Source organism: Scyliorhinus torazame, chromosome 2 (assembly GCF_047496885.1).
Source record: "Scyliorhinus torazame isolate Kashiwa2021f chromosome 2, sScyTor2.1, whole genome shotgun sequence".
Taxonomy (NCBI): Eukaryota; Metazoa; Chordata; class Chondrichthyes; order Carcharhiniformes; family Scyliorhinidae; genus Scyliorhinus; species Scyliorhinus torazame.
In genome coordinates, this window is record NC_092708.1 from 270,059,308 (window position 1) to 270,086,739 (window position 27,432).

General features: G+C 51.3%; 1 protein-coding gene across 16 annotated transcripts in view; it reads right to left on the bottom strand.

The window, feature by feature from the left end:
* LOC140398474 (coiled-coil domain-containing protein 9B-like) overlaps positions 1–27,432 on the bottom strand; it is a 426,742-nt gene that overhangs the window by 224,477 nt on the left and 174,833 nt on the right. For 15 of the 16 annotated variants that reach the window (XM_072487250.1, XM_072487265.1, XM_072487233.1 and 12 more), the window contains 2 exons: positions 7,639–7,823; positions 6,596–6,646 (listed from right to left, as the gene is read on the bottom strand). In XM_072487250.1, the coding sequence (XP_072343351.1) occupies positions 6,596–6,646; positions 7,639–7,823 (236 nt within the window). The remainder of the gene's footprint in view (positions 1–6,595; positions 6,647–7,638; positions 7,824–27,432) is intronic. The other variant, XM_072487242.1, reaches the window with a different exon arrangement.

The window sequence follows — 27,432 nt, forward strand, 5'->3', positions numbered from 1 at the left end:
GGGCTCATTCCCTAATACCAGGTCCAGTACCGCCCCTTCCCTAGTTAGACTGTCTACATATTGTTTTAAGAAGCCCTCCTGGATGCTCCTTACAAACTCCGCCCCGTCTAAGCCCCTGGCACTAAGTGAGTCCCAGTCAATATTGGGGAAGTTGAAGTCTCCCATCACCACAACCCTGTTGTTTTTACTCTTTTCCAAAATCTGTCTACCTATCTGCTCCTCTATCTCCCGCTGGCTGTTGGGAGGCCTGATCTCTACCCATATAGCCTCACTGCCCTCTGAGGTGGGCTCCCGCAGTACAGCTGTGATATTCTCCCTAACCAGTAGCGCAACTCCGCCACCCCTTTTACACCCCCCTCTATCCCGCCTGAAACATCTAAATCCTGGAACGTTTAGCTGCCAATCCTGCCCTTCCCTCAACCAGGTCTCTGTAATGGCAACAACATAATAGTTCCAAGTACTAATCCAAGCTCTAAGTTCATCTGCCTTACCCGTAATACTTCTTGCATTAAAACATATGTACTTCAGGCCACCAGACCCACTGTGTTCAGCAACTTCTCCCTGTCTGTTCTGCCTCAGAGCCCCACTGTCCCTATTCCCTAGATCTCCCTCAATGCTCTCACCTTCTGACCTATTGCTCCCATGCCCTCCCACCTGCCATACTACTTTAAACCCTCCCGTGTGACACTAGCAAACCTCGCGGCCAGGATATTTATGCCTCTCCAGTTTAGATGCAACCCGTCCTTCTTATATAGGTCACACCTGCCCCGGAAGAGCTCCCAGTGGTCCAGATAACGGAAACCCTCCCTCCTACACCAGCTGTTTAGCCACGTGTTTAGCTGCTCTATCTTCCTATTTCTAGCCTCACTGGCACGTGGCACAGGGAGTAATCCCGAGATTACAACCCTAGAGGTCCTGTCTTTTAACTTTCTGCCTAGCTCCCTGAACTCCTGCTGCAGGACCTCATGCCCCTTCCTGCCTATGTCGTTAGTACCAATATGTACAACGACCTCTGCCTGTTTGCCCTCCCCCTTCAGGATGCCCTCTACCCGTTCGGAGACATCCTGGACCCTGGCACCAGGGAGGCAACAGAATGTAATGTGTACATTCTGCCTCTATGCTACCTTTAAAAATACAGGACTGGAATCTCCGATTTGGCGTCTGTGGCTGGATGAAGCGTCTGGTCTTACGACCAAAATGTCGGCTCCGCCCCAGCACCGATGCTCCGCCTGGTGGGGGGCTAGCAACCGCACCACGTAAAGCCCCCAGCTTTACCTGCAGATACGACGGAGATTGGCCGGGTCCATGGACGCGCTTGCGCATGGCAGCGACCGTGCTGTACAACATGGTGCCGGTCGCACGCAGACCCAGTCTATCAGTGCCTTCTTGTAACCCCCATCGCCACCTTTGGACCACCCCCACTAGTCTCCCCAGCCCCCGCCGAAGCCCACCCTGCCAAAGGGAACCCCCCGACTGTGGCAGCGCTGGACACAGTCCGCAGCCGTCGAGAAGTCGGCCCATCGGGGGCGGAGCATCGGGCGATGGCCTCGGGTGACATCCTGAGGCCGTCCCAACGGCGTGCGGCGTACTCAGCGATTATGCCGTTTTTAAAGGGGTGGAGCATCTGAAAAATGGCGCCGCCCCCGATTCCAGCGTAAAAACGGATTCTTCGGCCAATCGCCGAACGCAACTTCGGCGTCGGCAATCGGAGAATCCAGCAAACGGTGTCTGTAGCTGAGTTTACAGCTGCAACGGTGGGGGAAAAAAAATGACAGTCTTCACTATCTGCCCCCTCTTTTACTGCCTATGCAGATTGAAGTTCTTGGGTCTCAAATGAAAAACGGACAAGGGTTGGGTTGTGGGAGGGGAGAACACAAATCAAGAAGTGTTGATTATACATATGCAATTCTTAACGCAGAAGAGATTGTGGGATAAAGGAGAAATTGGTGTGAAAAGAAGGCTAAGGTACCTTACATCATGATGTAACAGTCAATTTGAAATTAAAGACAAGCCGATTTTTCAGGGGCACAGAACATGTTTAGACCTATACTCAGCGTATAATTCGATCCCCTTTTCTGCTAAAAATATTGTACTTGCATTGAGTCAGCCTCAATTTTTCACCTCAGAAATACATTTTTTACTCATCTAAATAATTGCATGGGATCAAGCAGGCAATATGAGCTTGGTTGCCAAGCAGATGCACAGAAGTTTAAGCACTTGGGAGTCCTTGTTCACGATTCTCTTAAGGTTAACGTGCAGGTTCAGTCGGCAGTTAGGAAGGCAAATGCAACGCTAGCATTCATGTCGAGAGGGCTAGAATACAAGACAAGGGATGTACTTCTGAGGCTATATAAGGCTCTGGTCAGACCCCATTTGGAGTATTGTATGCAGTTTTGGGCCCCGTTTCGAAGGATGTGCTGGCCTTGGAAAGGGTCCAGAGGAGATCGACAAGAATGATCCCTGGAATGAAGAGCTTGTCGTATGAGGAACGGTTGAGGACTCGGAGTCTGTAGCCTTGGGGTTTAGAAGGATGAGGGGGGATCTTATTGAAACTTACAGGATACTGCGAGGCCCGGATTGAATGGACATGGAGAGGATGTTTCCACTTGTGGGAAAAACTAAAACCAGAGGACACAATCTCAGACTAAAGGGACGATCCTTTAAAACAGAGATGAGGAGGAATTCCTTCAGCTAGAGAGTGGTGAATGTGTGGAACTCTTTGCCGTAGAAGGTTTTGGAGGCCAAATCACTGAGTGTCTTTAAGACAGAGATAGATAGGTTCTTGATTAATAAGGGGATCAGGGGTTATGGGGAGAAAGGTATCAGCCATGATTGAATGGCGGAGCAGACTCGATGGACCGAGTGGCCTAATTCTGCTCCTATTCCTTATGGTCTTACATGCCCACACAAATAAACATGAATGATAAATAGAAATGGGTTATCTGGTAGAAAGGAGGAATATTTTAATCATAAAATCCCTACGGTGCAGAAGGAGGCCATTCGGCACGAGTCTTGACCGACCCTCTGAAAGTGCACTCTACCCATACCTCCAACCTAATCCCTGTAACCCCATAACGCCACCTAACCCGCAGATCCCTGGACACTAAGGGGCAATTTATCATGGCCAATCCACCTAACCTGCTCATCTTTGGATGAAATTGTTTCAAGCTAAAACATTTGCTAACTTGTCAAATAACTGCGCTGCAGTGAGGGAATTCAATGTTAGTGAAAAACTGGTGTGAGAATGGTAGAAGGAATCCCCCCTGAAGGTGCCCAAAGACCAAGCCCGCCATGAGAACAGGAACCAGCCGCTGATCTGATCTTATGCATGATTTGGAATGGGTTCCCAAAACTCAGCAGAGTGGTTACATCGTAACTATAAATGCAATGTGCATTTAAGCGGACCAAATCAAACCCTCAGTCCAGCAAAGATTACAGGCCAAAAGCTGATTGGTGTAGCAGCTTTATGGGAAAAAACGCCTAGTATTGAGGCAGAAAAACACGAATGCTCAGAGACTACCAAAAGACCTAGATGCCAAAATGATCAGGTTCCAGCAATTCAATCTGACAAAGGCAAAAAACACAAAGACCCATTATGCTACATTGGCAACATGGGTGAAACGCCTATTTTGATATGCCCAGCAGCTGAACTGTGGAGTGAAAGGTTCAGAACAGTCCCAGTGAAAACCACAAGCTGAGAAAACAAAATTCATGATGGTATTAAACTGCATTCCCGACAGAACAAATTAAAGCTTATGATAATTTTAAAATGTAAAACCATGGCAAAAATTGTTCCCTGAATGAGTTTTTGTGCATGTCCATGACAACATTAAATGGCGTAGAATGCAGTGGTTGCAAATAAATTGTGTGGAATAGGTGGCTTACACAAAGAATGCAGCTTATTTGTGGCACATGATCAGATCCCACATAACCAATGAGATCACGAGGCACCGGAGAAGAAATAACGTGCAAATTGCATTATACCAGGGAGCCCAAAGTCTGTAATTCAATCTTTGGATGCCTGACTCAACAAGCCATTCAAGGATGTTGTTCATGCCAAATGGAATTAGGGATGGTTGATGAAGAAAAACTCTCCCAAGGAGGGAAAATTATGCCTGCTGCCCCTGCTTGATGTTTTGTGTGCTTTCATCATCAAATCATGGGATACTAATACTGCGCAGACTGTCATCAGGTACAGAATAGCCAATTCAATGGATGGAGAGCCTGATGATTTGTTGTGGAGGAATGATTCTGAAACCAAAAGTGCCAAATCCGATTCAGATTGGGATCTTTATGGTGATGCCATAGCCAAGGATCATAATCATAATATCAGGGTTTTACAGCACAGCAATAGGTTCTTCAGCCCATTGTGGCTGCCCTGGTCATCAAGCACCTATCTATTCTAATCCTATTTTCCAGCATTTGATTAGTAGCCTAGTATGCTGTGGTATTTCAATGAAATGCTTCTTAAATGTTGAGGGTTCCCACCTCTACCACCCATTCAGGCAGTGAGTTCCAGATTCCTACCATGTTTTCGGGGGGAAAAAATTCCTCAAATCCCCACTGAACCTCCTGCCCCTTACCTTAAATCTATGCGTCCTGGTTATTGACCCCATTACTGAGGGGAAAAGATTCTTTCTATCTACCCTATCTATGTCCTTCATAATCTTATACACCTCAATCAGTCCCCCCCTTAGCCTTCTCTGCTCTATGGAGAGCAACCCTAGCCTAACTCTCCAGCCCAGGCAACATTCAGGAGAATCTCCTCTGCACCCTTTCTAGTGCAATCACATCTTTCCTATAGTGTGGTGACCAGAATTGCATAGTGTAATCTGGCTTTGGCGCAACAACCGTGTTGTACAGCTCCATCATAACCTCCATGCTCTTATATCCTATGCCTCAGCTAATAAAAGCAAGTATCCCGTATGTCTTCTAAACCACCTTATCTACCCGTCTTGCTGCCTTCAGGGATCTTTGAACATGCACTCCAAGGCCCCCCCAGTTCTACATAATCCAGAGTGTCCTACCGTTTATTGTGCATTCCCTTGTCTTGATAGTCCTCCCAAAATGCATCACCTCACACTTTTCTGAGTTAAATTCCATTTGTCACTGTTCTGCCCTCCTAACCAGCCCATCTATATCACCCTGTAGTCTAAGGATTCATTCATCTCCCTTCATGTGTGAGTGACGCTACAAGTGCTGAAACCACAATGATTACAAACATCAGCCACATCAAAGAGAAGTGCATTCCAATCACTCAAGCGTGTGATTGCAATGCACTTACTGCTATTTGATGTGTAGATGTTGATAAGCATTGGGCTTCAACACTTAAAGAGTCACTTACCCATGAAGGGAGATGAATGAATCAAGGCTGGAGCGTTTTCTGGAAACTATCAATCACAGCCCACTACTAGAATTGAATGAATGGGTTGCAGCTAAGATCGGAGGGGTTTAAAACAGGTCACAGCTGTTCTCTTTCCAGGAATGGATACCTGGTGCTTCCAGGTTAAGTGTTACAATTATAATTACTTTCACTGCTCCTGTTTGGACAACCTATACCTTCCAGACAGGGGGTGTTTTTCTGGGGGGGTCTGTGGGGTGTTCCTCTATTTAGGGGGTCCCTGTGTGGGGGTGTCCCTCTATTGAGAAGGACCCTGTGGGGGGGTCCTCTTTTTTGGGATCTCTGTTGGGGGGATGGGGGGGGGGGCACGATCCCTCTCGTTAGAGTGGCTCCGTGGGGCAGGGGTTCCTTTAGAAGGGGCTCTGTGGGGGGGTTCCTTTAGTTACGGGGACTCTGTGGGGTGTTGTTCTAGTTAGAGGGGTCTCTCTGGTGGGGGTTCCTTCAGCTGGCCGTCTCTGGTGGGGGTGTTCGTTCAGCTAGGGGGTCCCTGGTGGTGGGGGGGGGTTCTTCCTATTAAGGCGGCCCTGGGGGTTGTCTTCGTGTTCAGGTGGTCCTGGGGGAAGTGGGTGTGTCTCCCTATTAAGGGGGCTCCTGTGGAAGTCTGATAGAGATGGGTTGGGCAGGTTGTGCAAAGTGGGAAGGGGGGGGGGGGGGGGGTGCTTGGATGGACTTTGGGGGCCGCTCCCTCAAGACGTTACTCCCTTGGTTCACCATGTCAGGTTCATGTTTGGTAATACCTCTAGTAATTCCCACCCACGTGATTCCCAGCTCACAGGACAGGAGAATCACGGAGGTCTGAAGAATAAGGTGCCCAACCTGCTAAATGGATGCAAATGGGTCATTGAGGCCTATTTGCATTAATTTACAACCTCCTGCTGGTGCGCCGCAACAAGCCCCCATCCTGCCACCTACTGGGGGTGGGCTTAAGAGCATCGCGACTGGATTGGCGCTGAGCCTGTTTTTTTCAATTCTCCGCCGCATCGGGGACCCCACTACCAGCGGCGGGCGGTGGAGAATGCAGGCCAATTTGACCCCATTTTTGAAAGGTCATTCAAGGTTTCAAAGGTTGATTTATAACGCCATGATCTACATATGTGGATACCCTACTCTTCAGTGACTGCAGCCTCAGCAATTACCCTTGTCCATAATGGTTAATGCTGTGTCCTCCATGGAGGTCAGAACATGCAAGCGTACCTCTCCCACTCTGGACATTTCCTGCTGGCTCCAGTCCTGCACCACCTTCTCCTGCAGGAGAGAGGGAAGTACATCAGATAACACCATGCAATCTGGGTGATGTGGTTGTTATGATTGAACAGTTGCCAAGCTGTAGAATATTTGAGATGTGGGTTTAAGGCTAGCAACAAATGAATTGTGTGACGGCAATAAAGCATGTTATGGTTGTGTCCAGATTGATGGAGATTGGTCAGTAAGTAATCAGTATGTGGTGGATTGAGGAGTGGCTGAGGCTAGTGCTACAGTTGGTAGGATATGGCTTGAAAATGCATTTTTTGACATTAACCATTCATTTGAGGTCACTGAACTTCTTCTGGCACTGCATCTAAGTTCTGGGATAGCCTATCCTGGCATTAGCCTCTGCGGTTATCTGTTTCCACCGCCTTCCCATGGTGGATCTGTTCATTCTCCTGCAAATCCCTGTCCCCAAGGATACAGGAAATCTCTCCTCCATTCCACTTCCTCCACCAAAACTTCGATCGTCTGAAAACCAGGGTACCTGAACTCTTCCATGGCCAACCATTCTTCACACTTTCCAAAGGCAGATTCGCTTTCGGTGTCACTGCAAGCATCTGCCCCAGCTACATTACACCCCATTGTTAACTTGTTTTAAGCACTACTAGGCACATAGAATAATGGGCCCTATGCCGATGCGCACAACAAAGCTGGGAACAATGGCTCCATGCAGCAATCATGATATGAGCAGGCAATACAAAGGTGACATTTTGCCTGCATTCAATGCAACAGATACAGATCAATCCTGATTCCCACGTCCATTTTCAGGGGCTAACCAAAATAATTCCCCACAGCCTTTTCATTTGAGTCCAGACATCCCACAAATCTACTCATTGAGTTTGGAGTAAAATTTATAATTTAACAATATTAATAGTGATATGTTAGGGCAAGAAAACAAAATCAGGCTGCTTTACTCTCCGAATCAGTTTCTGGAGAAACACAAAATACCAAACATCTTGAATATTTTGCCTAATAAGGAATAAACCTACATGTCCTCTGTTTTGTTTGCATCCCACGCTCTTTTCCACTCTCCTTTGGAGTTCTTGTGACGTGCTAGCCTCTCCTGATCTATCTGTTCCCGTTCTTTCTTCCAGCGGACGTACTCTGCTCTCTCCCGCCCTGTCATCAATAAAGTCATGTCCACAGTGCCTTTCTGAGCTGGCAGCTCACCCTCCTGAAGCAAATAACAAAAATTACAGTATTAACATTTAAAACTAAATACTAAAAGAGAAGTGTATTCCCCAGTGTTTACATTATCAACATTTATCTTGAGCAGAAGCCTATATCAGGCAAATGATACTGACCATTTGCCATTACCACATCAGTCAGTTATAAAGGTGATGCTTATAACCTATTTAATGCACTGTTTTGGGCAGTGTCTGTTTGAAAGGGATGTACTTCAAGTCCAGGTTAATTCTTTGGCTGTTCAAAGAAAAAGGGAGGGGCTGTACTGAGATTGCTCCATCAGGTTAGTTAAACAATTACAAAGGTGGAATTTGAATCCAATCAGCTGTTTGTTTCCTTCTATGCTCCAATCTACCCTTGGAGTTGGTAAAAGACAACGGTTTGGGAATCAAATTGGTTCAGCCTTTGATAATAAACTAGAGGATGCTCTGGGCAGACGCGTTAGAGTCAACGCGTCCACAACCTGCGCCAGGCTCAGGGGATTCTGGCAGGGGTTTGCAGACGTCATGTCCACGGTGTTAAAAACATCGAGTCCGGAGGTGACGATTTTCGGGGTGTCGGAAGATCCGGGAATCCAGGAGGAGAAAGAGGCAGACGTTATGACCTTTGCTTCCCTGGTGGCCCAGAGGCGGATATTATTAGCTTGGAGGGACTCAAAGCCCCCGAAGTCAGAGGCCTGGCTATCTGACATGGCTAGCTTTCTGTTTGGAGAAAATCAAGTTCGCCTTGAGAGGGTCACTGTTAGGGTTCGCCGGGAGGTGGCAACCGTTCGTCGACTTCTTTGCAGAAAATTAAACGCCAGCAGAAGGGGGCCGGATAGTTTAGTTTAGAGTAGGGGGTTAATAAAGGTGGGACCTGTAAGGGAGGAAGCAGGCTTTTTGCACTATGTTTATAGACTTATGTGTGTTGTTTATTTTGTCATTGTTGTAAAACCAAAAATACCTCAATAAAATGATTTTTTTTTAAACTAGAGGATGCCTTTAAATTACAAAGACACAGCAAGTGACACCAGTGAAAAAATGAAAATCGCTTATTGTCACAAGGAGGCTTCAAATTAAGTTACTGTGAAAAGTCCCTCGTCGACATTCCAGCACCTGTTCATGTCTCATGCAAGAGTAGTTCGGAGAATTTATAAATGCTGGGCAATATTCTTCTTTTTTTTTAATAAAAATGTTTATTCAAATTTTTCCAACAAAAGTTTTGGAACAAACCCCCACCCCATAACAAAAAGAAGAAAGAACACAAACACCACAAACAAAAATAATAAGCTACTTATACATTGGGTTTCTCCCATATATATTAACCCCCCCATATGACATTCAAAAGTACCTTTGGGGACCACCCCCCCCCCGCCCAAATACCCCCCCGAAAGAGACACCCCCCTCTCCCCGCCCCCCCCCCCCCCCCCTGGGTTGCTGCTGCTGCTGACCTCCTCCTAGTGCTCCGCGAGATAGTCTGGAGAATCCCTGCACAGACCCTCTCAAGGCAAACTTTATCCTCTCCAGCTTAATGAACTCTGCCATGTCATTTATCCAGGCTTCCACACTGGGGGGCTTCGCGTCCTTCCATAATAGCAAGATCCTCCGCCGGGCTACCAGGGACGCAAAGGCCAGGATACCGGCCTCTTTTGCCTCCTGCACTCCCGGCTCGTCCGTTACCCCAAATAGTGCTAACCCCCAACTCGGCTTGACCTGGACTTTCACCACCTTGGACATAGTCCTCGCGAAACCCCTCCAGAACCCATCCAGTGCCGGGCATGACCAGAACATGTGGACATGATTCGCCAGGCTTCCCGAGCACCTCCCACATCTGTCCTCCACCCCAAAGAACCTACTCAACCTCGCCCCTGTCATATGCGCTCTGTGAGTAACCTTGAATTGTATTAGGCTGAGCCTGGCGCAAGAGGAAGAGGAGTTAACCCTACCCAGGGCATCAGCCCACAGGCCCTCAGCAATCTCCTCCCCACGCTCCTCCTCCCACTTGCCATTTAGCTCCTCTACCGAAACCTCCTCCTCTTCTTCCATCTCTTGATAGATCGCCGAAACCTTGCCTTCTCCGACCCATACACCCAAAATCACCCTGTCCTGAATCCCCTGTGCCGGGAGCAACCGGAATTCCCTCACCTGCCGCCTCACAAACTTGCATGTACCTGAAAGCATTTCCCGGGGGTAACCCAAACTTCTCCTCCAGCGCCCCTCGGCTTGCAAATGTCCCATCTATAAACAGGTCCCCCATTCTTCTGATCCCTGCCCGATGCCAGCTCCGAAACCCCCCATCCATCCTTCCCGGGACGAACCGATGGTTCTCCCGAATCGGGGACCAAACCGAGGCTCCCACCTCGCCCCTATGCCGTCTCCACTGCCCCCAGATCTTCAACGTTGCCGCCACCACCGGACTCGTGGTGTACCTTGTCGGCGAGAGCGGCAGCGGTGCCGTCACCAGCGCCCTCAGGCTCGTGCCCCTGCAGGACGCCATCTCCAACCTCTTCCACGCCGCCTCCTCTCCCTCTGTTACCCACTTACGGATCATCGCCACGTTGGCTGCCCAATAGTAGCCACACAGATTCGGCAGCGCCAGCCCTCCCTGTCCCAGCTACGCTCCAGAAACACCTTCTTTACCCTCGGGGTCTTATTTGCCCACACGAAACCCATGATGCTCCTACCTACCCATTTAAAAAAGGCCTTGGTAATCATAATGGGAAGGCACTGGAACACAAAGAGAAACCTCGGGAGGACCATCATTTTAACCGACTGTACCCTGCCCACTAGCGAGAGAGGCAGCACATCCCATCTTTTGAAATCCTCCTCCATCTGCTCTACCAACCGCGTCAAATTGAGCTTGTGCAGGGCCCCCCAGCTCCCAGCCACCTGGATCCCCAAGTACCGAAAGTTCCTTTCCGCCCTCTTCAATGGGAGGTCGTCTATCCCCCTTCCCTGTCCCCTGGATGCACCACAAAGAGCTCACTTTTTCTCACGTTGAGCTTATAGCCCGAGAAGTCCCCAAACCCCCTTAGGATCCGCATGACCTCCACCATCCCCTCCACTGGATCTCCCACATACAGCAACAGGTCGTCCGCATACAGCGACACCCGATGTTCCTCTCCCCCTCGGACCAACCCCTTCCATTTCCTGGACTCCCTTAGTGCCATGGCCAAAGGCTCAATTGCCAATGCAAACAACAAGGGGGACAGGGGACACCCCTGCCTCGTCCCTCGGTACAGCCGAAAGTACTCCGACCTCCGTCGATTCGTAGCCACACTCGCCACTGGGGCTCTGTATAGGAGCCTGACCCAACTGATAAACCCCTCCCCGAACCCAAACCTCCGCAACACTTCCCAAAGATACTCCCACTCCACCCGTTCGAAGGCCTTCTCTGCGTCCATAGCTACCACTACCTCCGTCTCTCCCTCCACCGATGGCATCATAATCACGTTGAGGAGCCTCCACACATTAGTGTTTAGCTGCCTGCCCTTTACAAATCCCGTCTGGTCCTCATGGATCACCCCCGGGATCAACAGGTCAAGCTCCGTCTGGAGGCTTCGCCGCTCCCTAAGTAGCCCCTCCTCGGGGGCCTCTGCATATCTCCTGTCCACCCTTAAGATCTCCGCCACCAACCTCTCCCTTTCCCTGCCCTCTCTCTTCTCCCTGTGGCCCTAATGGAGATTAACTCTCCCCTAACCACCGCCTTCAATGCCTCCCAGACTACCCCCACCTGCACCTCTCCGTTGTCATTGGCCTCCAAGTATCTCTCAATGCACCCCCACACCCTCCCGCACACCTCCTCATCCGCCAGTAATCCCACATCAAGACGCCACAGCGGGCGCTGGTCCCTCTCCTCTCCTAACTCCAGCTCCACCCAGTGCGGGGCGTGGTCTGAGATGGCTGTGGCCGAATACTCCGTTCCTTCCACTTTCGGGATTAGTGCCCTACTCAACACAAATAAATCTATCCGGGAGTAGGCTCATCACGTATCGACCCCCATTATCCACTACAATATTCTTGGCCTCAAACGACACCCGCTTCCCCACCAGTATTGCCACCCCTCTGTTCTTCGCATCCAGCCCCGAATGGAATACCTGTCCTACCCACCCCTTTCTCAACCTGACCTGGTCTGCCACCTTCAAATGTGTCTCCTGAAGCATGACCACGTCTGCCTTCAGTTCCCTTAAGTGCGCGAGCACTCGGGCCCTCTTAACCGGCCCATTCAGGCCCCTCACATCCCAAGTTATCAGCCGGATTGGGGGGCTTCTCACCCCCCCCCCCCCGCCGACTAGCTTTCTCCTTTTCTAGGCCAGTCACGTGCCCGCGCCTCCCGCACCCTCCCTTCCCCCAGACGGCGGGGCGGACCCCCGCCCCGACCACCTCTCCTATTTCCAGTTCCCCATTGGCCAATGCAGCAGCAACCCTATACCCTCCCTCCCCCCGCTAGATCCGTATCCAGCTCTTTTTCTCCCCCCGTAACACTCCCGTAAGTCAGCTGACTCCTGCTGACCCCGGCCTCTCCCGCTTTCCCATCGACCCCCCCAGTGTGGGAATCCCCCCTCCCCCTCAGTCAGTGTGCGCTTGTCCGACCCCCACCGCCGTCCTTCCCTAGCGCGGGAAAACTTTCCTGAGCCGGCCCCGCCCCCTCTGGCGCAGCTCCTTTTGCAGCCTTATCTCAATTCCCCCATCCCCGGGCCTCCCCTCCCTCCAACACCAGCGCCCACACTCTCCCACAGCCTCCCCATCAAATCCCTTCACCCATCCCCATCCAGCACCCAACCAAGGGAACATTCCCTACACGTAGTTAAAACCATATATCCCCCCTCCGTTCTAGGCGCGGGAAACAATCCTCGCTGCCCCCCCCCCCAAGTCTTCGGCGCGGGAAAAAAGCCCGCGCTCTCCACCTACCAGGCCCCGCCACCAACCTAAACAGTGCCCAACCCGCCCCATCCACCCTCCCCAACCTGAAAGAGAAAAACACAGAGAAAAAGAAACCCAAAAAAATGCAAAGGTCCACCCTCTCCCGAACCAAAAATAGGCATAACATATCCATCGCAGTCCCCAATCGTCCATCCCGACCCTCAGTCTGTGTCCAGCTTCTCGGCCTGAACAAAGGCCCACGCCTCCTCCGGAGACTCAAAATAATGGTGCCGGTCCTTGTAGGTAACCCACAGTCGCGCCGGCTGCAACATGCCAAACTTCACCCCCTTCCTGTGCAGCATCGCCTTCGCTCGATTGTACCCGGCCCTCCTCTTCGCCACCTCTGCACTCCAGTCCTGATATATCCGAACCTCCGCGTTCTCCCACCTGCTGCTCCACTCCTTCTTGGCCCACCTGAGCACACACTCTCGATCGACGAACCGATGGAACCGCACCAGCACCGCCCGCGGAGGCTCGTTAGCCTTGGGCCTCCTCGCCAACACTCTATGGGTCCCTTCCAGCTCCAGGGGCCCCTGGAAGGACCCGGCTCCCATCAGCGAATTCAACATGGTGACCACATAGGCCCCCACGTCCGGCCCCTCCAGCCCATCCGGGAGGCCCAGGATCCGCAGATTCTTCCGCCTCGACTGATTCTCCATCTCCTCGAACCGCTCCTGCCATTGCTTGTGCCTCGTGCGCCTCCACCTTTACCGCCAGGCCTAAGATCTCGTCCTCATTGTCAGAGATCTTTCGTCGAGCCTCTCGGATCGCCACCCCCTGGGCCGTCTGTGTCTCCAGCAGCTTATCAATAGAAGCCTTCATCGTCTCTAGCAGATCCGTTTTAATCTCTCTGAGGCAGCGGTGGATACCCTCCTGTTGCTCCTCCGCCCACTGCCTCCACGCTGCCTGGTCTCCGCCCGCCGCCATTTTGTCCTTCTTCCCTCCCTTATTCTGGTCCACCACCACCTTTTTTGTCGCCCCGCTCCTAGTTAAAGCCATATGCTGACGGGGAGCTATTATTAACTCCTTCCCACACCGGGAAACGTCGAAAAAGTGCCCTTGGGGGCCCTGAAAAGAGCCCAAAAGTCCGTTTTTGCGGGAGCCGCCGAATGTGCGACTTAGCTCCACATAGCCACAACCGGAAGTCTCGAGAGGGAATCCTTTTAGCAGTGTTCGCTTCACCAATCTGCCCCAAAATGTCTGTGGAAACTCCTGAAAAAGGTCTGAGAGTCCGTTCCAGGCGGGAGCTGCCGAATGCGCGACCTACTTGTAGCACCATCGATCACACACAAGGCGAGACGTAGAGAACTTCAATCGAGGCTTTATTGAGCAGACTTGTTCAGACTTGTTCCCCAGCAGCTCAGTCACAGAATGCAGCTGCGGGGGGTAAACCGGGTTCTTATACCCCGCCTATCTGGGTGGAGCCCAGTAGGCGGCAGATCCAATCGGGACCCAGCATCTGTCCTCCAATAGCTCCTCGGCATTCATGGTGTACCGTATTACCCCTAATACATACCACCACATTCTCCCCTTGTTAAAAAGGAACCCGGCGGGGTGGTGGGTGGCATGGTGGTAGGGGTTTACAGGGTCGGTGCCTTAACCATTGAACTATATACAATCATGCCGCTTTTACTGGGCCACCGAATTATTCACATTTTACCCGATTAGCAGCGTTAACTATTTACAACAATGCCGCTTTACTGGGCCACTGAATTATATACGTCTTAAGTCGACTCGATGAGTCGAGATGGTGCTCTGGTCGCCCTCTCCGATCGCCGCAGCCCGGGTGGTGGTGGTGCAGGCTCGGGTCCGGTCGACTCTGGGAGCATCGCGCTGTCCCCCTCTGTTTCCTTACTCCTGGGCAGGCCTGGGAGGAGACCGATCCCCCCGGGAAGGGGGTGGCTATGGGGTGCACCGGCGGGAGTGAGGGGGTGGTGATTGGTGTTAGGGGGGGTGTGGGGAGCTCCAGCGGGCGCCAGGTCCCGCAGAGAGACCGTGTCCTGTCGGCCGTCTGGGAACGCCACGTAGGCGTACTGCGGGTTGGCGTGGAGTAGGTGTACCTTTTCCACCAGTGGGTCTGATTTGTGCGCCCGCACATGTTTCCGGAGAAGGATGGGTCCCGGGGCTGCCAGCCAGGTCGGAAGTGACGTTCCAGAAGCGGACTTCATAGGGAAGACAAGGCGGCGTTTGGTTTGTGGTGGTGCACAGCAGGGACTGGATAGAATGAAGGGCATCCGGGAGGACTTCCTGCCAGCGGGAAGTTGGGAGATTCCTAGACCGTAGGGCCAGTAGGACGGTCTTCCAGACCGTTCCGTTCTCCCTCTCTATCTGCCTGTTCCCCCGGGGGTTGTAGCCGGTCGTCCTGCTCGAGGCTATGCCCTTGCTGAGCAGGAATTGACGCAGCTCGTCACTCATGAAAGAGGACCCCCTATCGCTATGGATGTAGGCGGGGAAACCGAACAGGGTAAAGATGGTGCAGAGGGCTTTAATGACCGTGGCCGCGGTCATGTCGGGGCAGGGGAATGCGAAGGGGAAACGGGAGTATTCGTCAACGACGTTAAGAAAGTATGTGTTGCGATCGGTAGAGGGGAGGGGGCCTTTGAAATCCAAACTGAGGCGTTCAAAGGGACGGGAAGCCTTTATCAGGTGCGCTCTATCTGGCCTGAAAAAATGCGGTTTGCATTCTGCGCAGATTTGGCAGTTCCTGGTGACTGTTCGGATCTCCTCGACGGAGTACGGGAGGTTGCGGGCCTTTATAAAGTGGTAGAAGCGAGTGACCCCCGGGTGGCAGAGGTCCTCGTGGAGGGCTTGGAGGCGGTCCACTTGTGCGTTGGCACATGTGCCGCGAGATAGGGCATCGGACGGCTCGTTCAGCTTTCCGGGAAGGTACAAGATCTCATAGTTGTAAGTGGAGAGTTCGATCCTCCACCGCAGGATCCTGTCGTTCTTTATCTTGCCCCGCTGTGCATTATAGAACATGAAGGCTACCGACCGTTGGTCAGTGAGGAGAGTGAATCTCCTACCGGCCAGGTAATGCCTCCAATGTCACACAGCTTCCACTATGGCTTGGGCCTCCTTTTCTACTGAGGAGTGGCGAATTTCTGATGCGTGGAGGGTCCGGGAGAAAAAGGCCACGGGTCTGCCCGCTTGGTTGAGAGTGGCCGCCAGAGCTACGTCGGATGCGTCGCTCTCGACTTGGAAGGGGAGGGACTCGTCGATGGCGCGCATCGTGGCCTTTGCGATATCCGCTTTGATGCGGCTGAAGGCCTGGCGGGCCTCTGTCGACAGGGGAAAAGTAGTGGACTGGATTAGTGGGCGGGCCTTGTCTGCGTACTGGGGGACCCATTGGGCGTAATAAGAAAAGAAGCCCAGGCAGCGTTTCAGGGCTTTGGCACAGTGGGGAAGAGGGAACTCCATGAGGGGGCGCATGCGTTCAGGGTCGGGGCCTATCACTCCATTACGCACTACGTAGCCCAAGATGGCTAGACGGTCGGTGCTAAACACGCATTTTTCCTCGTTGTAGGTGAGGTTGAGGGCGTTAGCGGTCTGGAGGAATTTGCGGAGGTTGGCGTCGTGGTCCTGCTGGTCGTGGCCGCAGATGGTGACGTTGTCGAGGTACGGGAACGTGGCCCGTAAACTGTGCTGGTCAACCATTCAGTCCATCTCCCGTTGGAGACCGAGACTCCGTTCGTGATGCCGAATGGAACCCTTAAGAAGTGGTATAGCCGCCCGTCTGCTTCGAAGGCAGTGTACTTGCGGTCACCGGGGCGAATGGGGAGCTGGTGGTAGGCGGACTTAAGGTCCACGGTGGAGAAGACCTTGTACTGTGCAATCCGATTGACCATGTCGGATATGCGGGGAAGAGGGTACGCGGGCCTTGTCTGCGTACTGGGGGACCCATTGGGCGTAATAAGAAAAGAAGCCCAGGCAGCGTTTCAGGGCTTTGGCACAGTGGGGAAGAGGGAACTCCATGAGGGGGCGCATGCGTTCAGGGTCGGGGCCTATCACTCCATTACGCACTACGTAGCCCAAGATGGCTAGACGGTCGGTGCTAAACACGCATTTTTCCTCGTTGTAGGTGAGGTTGAGGGCGTTAGCGGTCTGGAGGAATTTGCGGAGGTTGGCGTCGTGGTCCTGCTGGTCGTGGCCGCAGATGGTGACGTTGTCGAGGTACGGGAACGTGGCCCGTAAACTGTGCTGGTCAACCATTCAGTCCATCTCCCGTTGGAGACCGAGACTCCGTTCGTGATGCCGAATGGAACCCTTAAGAAGTGGTATAGCCGCCCGTCTGCTTCGAAGGCAGTGTACTTGCGGTCACCGGGGCGAATGGGGAGCTGGTGGTAGGCGGACTTAAGGTCCACGGTGGAGAAGACCTTGTACTGTGCAATCCGATTGACCATGTCGGATATGCGGGGAAGAGGGTACGCATCTAGCTGCGTGTACCTGTTGATGGTCTGACTGTAGTCTACGACCATCCTCTGCTTCTCCCCCGTCTTCACTACTACCACCTGGGCTCTCCAGGGACTATTGCTGGCCTGGATTATGCCTTCCTTCAGCAGCCGCTGGACTTCGGACCTGATAAATGTCCGGTCCTGGGTGCTGTACCGTCTGCTCCTAGTGGCGACGGGTTTGCAATCCGGGGTGAGGTTCGCAAACAAGGAGGGCGGTTCGACCTTGAGTGTTGCGAGGCCGCAGATAGTCAGTGGGGGTATAGGGCCGCCAAATTTAAATGTTAAGCTCTGGAGGTTGCATTGGAAGTCCAACCCCAGGAGAGTGGGAGCGCAGAGATGGGGGAGGACATACTGCCGGTAATTTTTGAACTCTCTCCCCTGCACCGTTAGGTTTGCGATGCAGAACCCTTTGATTTCAATGGAGTGGGACCCCGGCGGCAGGAAAATTTTTTGGGTGCTTGGCCGAATTACCAGGGAACAGCGTCTTACCGTGTCTGGATGAATAAAACTCTCCGTGCTCCCCGAGTCGATCAAACACGGCGTCTCGTGCCCGTTCACCAACATCTTTGTAGTTGTCGTCTGGAGCGTCCGGGGCCGCGACTGGTCGAGGGTCACCGATGCCAAACGTGGTTGGTGCATCAGATCGTTGTCTTCAGGCAGTGTGGAGCCGTCCACGCTGGGGTCCTTGCCTGTCAGCCAAGATGGCGGCGTCCATGGATCGCACGCTGCCGGGGGTGGACAAAATGGCCGCTCCCATGGGTCGCATGTGGCTGGGGGTGGACAAAATGGCCACTCCCATGGATCGCACGCGGCCTGTGGGTAGGAAGATGGCGGCACCCGTCCCCCCCCTCGTGGTGTCCGGGGTCCAAAATGGCGGCGCCCGTTGGCCGCCCGTGTGTCGCTGGGGGGGTTGAGCCCATGGTCCCGTTTGTTTCCCGGAGATAGCGGCGACCCCATGGGACTGGCACACCGTTGCGTAGTGCCCCTTTTTGTCGCAGCTTTTACAGGTGGCCGAGCGGGCCGGGCCGTGCTGGCGGGGGTGTTTCGGCTGCCCGCAAAAGTAGCAGCGGGGCACCCCCGGGTGGTCTGGGATTCTGGCCGCGCACGCTTGCGGAGGAGTAGGGGTGCCGGGGGGACGGTCGCGGCGGGGGTCCACGGAGCCCAAGGGGCTGTAGTGCGGTCAGGGGCATAGGCGCGGGTGTTTTGGGAGGCCACATCGAGGGAGGCTGCAAGGGCCCGTGGCTCTGTGAGTCCGAGAGAGTCTTTCTCTAAAAGTCTCTGGCGAATTTGCGACGATGCCAAACCTGTTACGTAAGCGTCTCTGATCAGGAGGTCCGTATGTTCATTCGCCGTTACCGCTGGGCAGTCGCAGTTTCTTCCCAGGATCGTCAGCGCATTGAGGAATTCGTCCAGCGATTTCCCGGGGATTTGTCATCTCGTCGCGAGCTGGTAGCGTGCGTAGACCTGGTTGACGGGCCTAATGTAGGTCTGTTTCAGCAAGTTGATCGCCGCTGGGAATTCTTCCGCGTCCTCGATGAGAGCGTAGATTTCGGGACTCACTCTGGAATGCAGGACCTGCACCTTCTGGTCTTCCGTTGGTCTGCCGGGGGCCGTTCGGAGGTACCCCTCAAAGCACGCCAACCAGTGTTTAAACGCCGATGTTGCGTTAGCTGCTTGGGGGCCGATTCGCAGGCACTCCGGGGCGATCCGGAGCTCCATATTCCTTTTTAAGTCTGCTCAATAAATTGTAGCACCATCGATCACACACGAGGCGAGACGTAGAGAACTTCAATCGAGGCTTTATTGAGCAGACTTGTTCAGACTTGTTCCCCAGCAGCTCAGTCACAGAATGCAGCTGTAGCGAGTAAACCGGGTTCTTATACCCCGCCTATCTGGGTGGAGCCCAGTAGGCAGCAGATCCAATCGGGACCCAGCACCTGTCCTCCAATAGCTCCTCAGCATTCATGGTGTACTGTATTACCCCTAATACATACCACCACACTACTCCTCCATGGCCGCCACCGGAAGCCTCGTCCCCGCTTCTTCAGTGGCCTTGGTGAGATCTTTTCACAGTTGTTCCCTCTGCTGCTAGAATTCACCTTTGATACAGGCCCTCAGGTCAGCTTGCAGTTTTAAGCTTGCCCTTCCCCCGCCTGCATGCTGGAAGAGGCCCTGTTTATCCTGCAGTTGCAGCCAAATCTTTTACTGTTTCTGCCGGGTCTGGCAACCAAGAAACATACCATTCCTGGGGGACACTGTAGGGGGAATGTTGCAGCCTTCTTCCCACACCGGGAAATGTCAAACAAATGCCATGGGGGCCCTGTAACGAGCCCAAATGTCCGTTCCAAGCAGGAGCTATCGAATATGCGAGCTAGCTCTGCATAGCCGCACCCGGAAGTCTCCTGGGCAATATTCTTAACAATACAGTACCAACCCATCATGGCCACATGACACTTCTAGTGAACTAATCATATTAACAGCAACACACTGACTATGAGTGGTACAAACTGTATAGCTACATTGCAAAAAGAATTACGATTTTGTACATTTCTCCAGTTATTGTATGAAGGAAAATGAATTAATGTTTGAAAGTTTAAGAAATAGTCTAGTAATGATAGCTCCTTTTCAATGGCTCAGTCAACTAATTGGTAAAGACAGTGGCGCAACTGAGTCACAAACTACAAAACAATTCTGCTTCAATCCTCACTTTGTATTGAGCCAACTGATCTCCACGACCGTATTGGAGACTTTTACAATTACAACAGTGAGGTCCGCCCACACGCCTCCCCAGCAGCTAAGTTAGCATGGAGCCAACCCACTCCACACCATAAACCGCTGCAGGTGGTCTCAATGGGCAGCCTGTGGGCTGAACTTTCTGCCCTCAAATTAGCTGGCAGCTCCACCAGTCCCAGCAGAACCAAAAGCATATTGTGGGCATTGCCTCAGGGAAGCAGAAGGTGGCCCGTGAATCCCTGGGAACAGGTAAGTACAGGGTCTTGGACAGGGAGGGTGGAGGTGGCTAGGATGGCAGGTTTAAGGCAGCAGGCCAGTAGGGAGATATGGGGTCTTTCTATCCTTTTTGGGGGGGGGGGGGGGGATCGCCACCTTCTTTACTTTGAACAAATTATTTTTAAAATCAGGCTGCCCACGCCGAAGGTTTTATGGCATGGGCAGCATGCTATCCACGTCAATTGGCTTGGTGACATGCCTAATTGACCCTTGACGATTGTTATAACCCCCATGAGACCTATGGGGCGACCCAACAGATCTCCCCACAGGGCACGTGGAGTACGAGCACCCCCGCTGAGGGGCAGAGGCCCATCAGCAGGCTGGTTAATTGCACGAGAGGCAAACTGATTTTCGCCAAGCATGATTTCCCTTTCATAAATCCATGCTGACCCTGTCCAATCCTGCCATTAATTTGTAAGTGCTCTTCTATAAAATCTCTGATAATGAATTCTAGAATTTCCTACATTACTGACGTCAGGCTTACTGGTCTATACTGGTCCCTGTTTTCCCTCTACCTCCCTTTTTAAATAGTGGAGTTACGTTAGCTATCCTCCAATCTGCAGAAATTGTTCCAGAGTCTAAAGAATCCCAGAAGATCCTTAAGTACTCTTGAATATAGATTATCAAGCCATGGGGATTTATCAGCCTTCAAGCCCATCAATTTCTCAAACAACATTTCTCTACTAATATTGATCTCCTTCAGTTCCCCCCTCTCACTAAACCCTGAGTTCCCCAAAATTTCTGGTATCTGATTTGTGTCCCTATTTGTGAAGAGAGAACCAAAGTATGTGTTTAGATGCTCAGCCATTTCTTTGTCCCCTATTATACATTCCCGTTTCTGACTATAAGACAATTAGACATAGGAGCATAATTAGGCCACTCGGCCCATCGCGTCTGCCCCGCCATTCAATCATAGCTGATATTTTTCTCATCCCCATTCTCCTGCATTCCCCCATAATCCCTGATCCCCTTATTAATCAAGAACCTATCTATCTCTGTCTTAAAGATATTCAATGATTTGGCCTCCACAGCCTTCTGCAGCAAAGAGTTCTACAGATTCACCACCCTCTGGCAGAAGAAATTCCTCCTCATCTCTGATTTGAATGATCGTCTCTTTAGTCTGAGATTGTGTCCTCTAGTTCTAGTTTTTCCTACAAGTGGAAACATCCTCTCCACGCCCACTCTATCCAAGCCTCGCAGTATCCTGTAAGTTTCAATAAGATCCCCCCCTCATCCTTCGAAACTCCAACGCGTACAGACCCAGAGTCTTCAACCGTTCCTCATACAACAAGCTCTTCATTCCAGGGATCTTTCTTGTGAAACTCCTCTGGACCCTTTCCAAGGCCAGCACATCTTTCCTTAGTAAGAAGTCTTACATCACCAGGTTAAAGTCCAACAGGTTTGTTTCAAACACTAGCTTTCGGAGCATTGCTCCTTCCTCAGGAAGGAGGAGGGACCTGAGGAAAGAGCAGTGCTCCGAAAGCTAGTGTTTGAAGCAAACCTGTTGGACTTTAACCTGGTGTTGTAAGACTTCTTACTGTGCTCACCCCAGCCCAACACCGGCATCTCCACATCATGGTTATCATCCTTCCTGAGATACAGGGTCCAAATCCGCTCACAATACTTCAAATGGGGTCTGACCAGAGCCGTATACAGCCGCAGCAGTACATCCCTGCTCTTGTATTCTAGCCCTCTCGACACGAATGCTAACATTCCATTTGCCTTCCTAACTGCCGACTGAACCTGCACGTTAATCTTAAGAGAATCTTGAACAAGGACTCCCAAGTCCCTTTGTGCTTTTGATTTCATAATCATTTCTCCATTTAGAAAATAGTCTATGCCTCCATTCCTCCTTCCAAAGTTCATAACCTCACTTTTCCACATAATATTCCATCTGCCACTTCTTTGCCCACTCTCCTAGCCTGTCCAAGTCCTTCTGCAGCCTCCTGCTTCCTCAATACTACTTGTCCTTCTACATATCTTTTAAAGCAACCTACATTTGTCTTCACCAATCCTTTTCTCTTCACATACCTATAGAAACTTTTAGTCAGTTTATATGTTCCCTGCAAGCTTACTCTCGTACTCTATTTTCCCCTTCTTAATCAATCCCCATGTCCTGCATTGCTGAATTCTAAATTTGTAGCCATCTAAGATGGCCACCTGCAAAGGGAATTATGGCCAACCCAGGACTCAGACAGATACACAGCCTATGTGTATCGAAAACACAAGTAACCAGACCTGATCGAAACCCCCGCTCGTTTGCATTTTAAGGGCCCATTTTCCCAGGACAATAGAACTCCAATCAAGCGACCGGTACAGCCAAAACTGATCGGCGCCACTCCCCTTACTCAGAAAGCACAACTGTCAAGTTCAATGACCGCTAAGGACCTGCCCAGCTACCTAGACACCCCCCCCCTTTATTGGCCGAAATCGAAGACAATGATCAGAGCCCTGTCGAACTATTGGGTTCAAGGTTAAGGACCGCTCCAAAGAGCGCGAAATCCCAGAGGGATAAAAGAGGACACAGCCATGTGTTCTGTCTCTTTTGGATCCGGCCTGTGCCAGCCGAATTGCAGCAAGTACAGCCAGCCAAGTTCAAGACCAACGATCGCTATCTGATGGATGAGCCCAGCAGAGACAGAGCACTTTCTTCGAACCAGGCAAGTGAAATCCAGATAAAGGCCTTATCCATTTGCACAGTGCCGGTCACCCTGAAGTTAAGTATAGGTTATTGTAGCTGATAGGTGTAGTTTAACTCGTAGTAGATATTGGGCGCGATTCTCCGCTCCCGCGCCGGTTTGGAGAATCGCCTGGGTCGCCAAATTTTCCCGCGACGCCGATCCGACGCCCTCCCACGATTCACGGAAGCGGCCAGATCAGCACAATCGCGTTTGCGCGGCGCGGTCCAGTGAATCGCCCGAGACAGCCAAAATGGCGATTCACCGGTACCCCCGCGATTCTCAGTGCCGGATGGGCCAAGCGGCCTGCCCAAAACGGCGGGTTCCCCCCGGCGCCGTCCACACCTGGTTGCTGCCGGCGGGAACAGCGCGGGAACGCTGGGGGGGGGGGGCCTGCGGGGGGGGCGAGGGGGGATCCTGCACCGAGGGGGGGCTCAAATGGGGTCTGGCCCGCGATCGGTGCCCACCAATCGTCGGGCTGTCCTCTCTGAAGGAGGACCTCCTGTCTTCCGCAGCCCCGCAAGATCCGTCGGACATCTTCTTGCGGGGCGGACTCGGGGAGGACGGCAACCACGCATGCGCGGGGATGGCGCCGGCCATCCTGCGCATGTGCGGTTGATGCCAGTTATGCGGCGCCGGCCGCGTCATGTATACGGCTCCACCTTTACGCGGCGCCAAGGCCTGGCACGCGTAAATGACGCGCCACCACTCCTAGCCCATTTTCGGGCCCTGAATCGGTCGGGATAGGGGCCGTTTCGCGCCGTCGTGAACCTCGACGGCGTTCACGACAGCGCAAACACTCTGTCTCCATTTCAGAGAATCGCACCCATTGTGTTTGCATGTTGAGATAACTCTTGTGTATGTAAATGAACCATCTTTTGAACTAACTAACTGGCTGTGTAGTCATTTGATCGTTATAAGGGAAAGCTTGTGGTTCACTACGATAAATAGAAATACCCACAGTATTGGCGACGCTGTTGGGACCGAAACAGAGCAACAAACTGATCCCAATTCTCAGACCTGTTGTTTTTCTTGGCCAATTTATATGCTTCTTTCTTGGATCGAATACTTTGTCAAATTTCCCTTATAAGCCATGGATTGGCCACCTTTCCAATTTTACTTTGTGCCAGATAGGAATAAACTACTATTGCAGTTTGCCCATGCACTACTTGAATGTTTGCCATTGCCTACCCACTGTCATCCCTTTAAGTAACGTTTCCTAATCTATCACTTCTTGCACAAATGGTGGTCCCGGGCACTGGAAATGTTCCCGTCTTCGCACATGAATCAAGACTAGCAAACCAAGACTTACCCCCTTTAAATTAAATCTCTGGAAGATGCTTGATTTTTAGATTAATTCCAATTCTCTATGGCCCTTCTTTCCATGTCCTTGTCAGTACCAATTATAGCCCTTACAGATTATAAACTACAAAAAGTATTTTCAAACTATGTGATTAGAGTTGTAATGACTTACCGATCTTACCCACTGCTTACCAATCAGCTCTCTCCCACAGAGCCTCAGCTGACCCTCTGACAGCGCAGTACTCCCTCAGTACTGACCCTCTGACAGCGCAGCACTCCCTGAGCACTGACCCTTTGACAGCATAGCACTCCCTCAGTACTGATCCACTGACAGTGCAGCACTCCCTCAGTACTGACCCTCGGACTAAGCAGCACTTCCTCAGTCCTGACCCTTTGACAGTGCGGCACACCCCCAGTACTGACTGACCCTCTGACATTGCAGAACTCCCTCAAGTACTGACCTTCACAGTGCTGCATTCCCTCAGGACTGAAATGGACAGCGCAGCACTCCGTCAATACTGACACTCTGACAGTGCAGCACTCCCTCAGTACTGACTCTAACAGTGCAGCAATCCTGCAGTACTGACTCTCTTCACAGTGCAGCACTCCCTCAGTACTAACCCTCTGACAGTGCGGCATTCCTTCAGTACTGATCATCTGACAATGCAGCACCCCTTCAGTACTGATCCTCTGACAGTGCGGTGCTCCCTCAGTGCTGACCCTCCTCTGAAAGTGCAGCACTCCCTCAGTACTGATCCTCTGACATTGCGGCACTCACTCAGTACTGACCCTCTGACAGTGCGGCACTCTAATCGGAGAGTGGCACAGTGGTTAGCACTGCTGTCTCAAAGCTCCAGGGTTCCAGGTTCAATTCCAGCCTCGGGTGACTGTGTGTGTGGAGTTTGCAGTTTCTCCTCATGTCTGCGTGGGTTTCCTCCGGGTGCTCCGGTTTCCTCCCACAGTCCAAAGATGTGCAGGTTAGGCGGATTAGCCATGCTAAATTGCCCCTTCGTGTCAAAAAGGTACAGGTGGGGTTACCTGGTTACAGGGATAGGGTGGAGGTGTGGGCTTATGTAGAGTGCTCTTTCCAAGGGCCGGTGCAAACCCGATGGGCCAAATGGCCTCTTTCTGCACTGTAGGGATTCTATGATTACTGATGTTTTTCAGTTATTTCTGGTGCAATAAACTCTTAAAAGAATAGCGAACTGGAGTGAGTCGTGAGCCTCCTCCATTTTCTCCTCCAGATTGGGTTGAAGTCAGACTTCAGAGTTAAGGGCATAAAAGGGATAATAGCAGGCTGTACAGAATAAAGACATCAGCCCGGATCTTCCGTGCAACAGCTCCTCCCGAACCTTTCCTTGTCTAGGCACTGCTCCCATTTTTGTTAGGTGTTCCGAGCTTGACTTCCTGGAAACATGGAGTGCAGCTCTGCAACCTCGGGGAAGACAAGACTATCACACTAGTTACCGCATGCCAAGTTCAAACTTCCTGGTCAATTCCCAGAGGTCAAATTTTGGGAATTACGCAAGGTCCCAACTCATATCTTGAGTCATCTCGTCTCTGGTGATCCAGAGAAGATCTGGGCCATTATACCCGCTGCCACGATACTGAGCATTGATCTGTCTAATGTGCTTATTATGACCGAAAATACTATAGTAATTGAGCAATTGGATCCTGGTTTGAGCAACCATTCTATAATTCACAAAATTGTCCCGTAAGTTTATTTTTGTCCTGAATCCTGTTTGTTGGCTCCCTGGAACGCCATTTTTCCTATATTTTCAGTCAGTAACTAGGCAACTGCTATGGGGTCACCTCTTTCCACTGCCATTAATTATATCTTTGATTTTGCATATGCACACTGTGCATTGCTGCTTATTGAGACATATAAAATTATGAAGGGAATAGATAGGATAGATGCGGGCAGGTTGTTTCCACTGGTCGGGGAAAGCAGAACTGGGGGGCATAGCCTCAAAATAAGGGGAGGTAGATTTAGGACGGAGTGTAGGAGGAACTTCTTCACCCAAAGGGTTGTGAATCTCTGGAATTCCTTGCCCAGTGAAGCAGTTGAGGCTCCTTCTTTAAACGTTTTAAGAAAAAGATAGATGCCTTTCTAAAGAATAAAGGGATTCGGGGATATGGTGTACGGGCCGGAGAGTGGAGCTGAGTCCACAAAGATCAGCCATGATCTCATTAAATGGCGGAGCAGGCTCGAGGGGCCAGATGGCCTACTCCTGTTCCTAATTCTTATGTTCTTATGTTCTTATTATCAGCTCATTCAGCCACTGGGAGTTTTAAGAGGAATGGTACTCATGGCCTGTGAGAGAGGAGAAAATTTATCTCAAACGAAAAAATGAAAACATTTTCCATTTTTGCTTTCTGAAACACATCTTCAAAATCAACAAATAAAAATATCCTTAATATATTTCCCACTGGAACGGTCTTCCTCATTCAGAAACTTCAGTCGTTCCACCAGCCTGCTCCGTAGCCACAACACAACCTTTACGTGCACTGCCAGACAGCCCACTGTTATCTGTTACTAAAGGTGTTCAAGGGCAAGTCTAGACTTCCTGCCATTCCCTGGTTCTGGATGTGTTCAGAATCAGGGTCCAAGTCATCAGAATGTATTGCCTTGTAGGTGTATCAATAGTTACATAATATTGCCTTTAAGATCACTATATCATTACAAAGAATTGTCCAAACATTTTAATGTGTAGCGTCTGTCTTGTGGTCTACACTTGCAAGTAAAGAGGAAATTCAAGGACTAAAACACTTGGCACAAACACCAAAACATACCAAAGCTGTCAGCATCGCTATAAACCAACTTATCATGTCACTTAAGGTCTTTGGTCTAGGGACCATTCTCTTGGTACTAGCATTAAACAGCATTAAACAGAAACTCAGTAAGAAGACAACAGATCTATCTGGGAGTGCAATCATCAGTTGTTAAATGGTGGCATGTGTATAGAACTTAATTCTATGACTGAAGGATGATTATCAAATGTGGAGAAGGTGTGGCGATGGTGGGGGGAGGGAAGGTTGGAATGGGTACAGGTGGAGGAGGCCTCTTGTGTGGGGGTATGCGCCCCCTCCCATTCACCCCAGTTAGGTACACAGATAGCCGAGTCATGGTGTCTTCCCTCAAACTATGGAACCAGTTGAGGCAGCATTTTGGAGTTGGTATGTCTGTACCGTCCCCAATATGCGGGAATCATAGGTTCATAACAGCAGGGGTAGATGTGAAGTACAGGACTGGCATA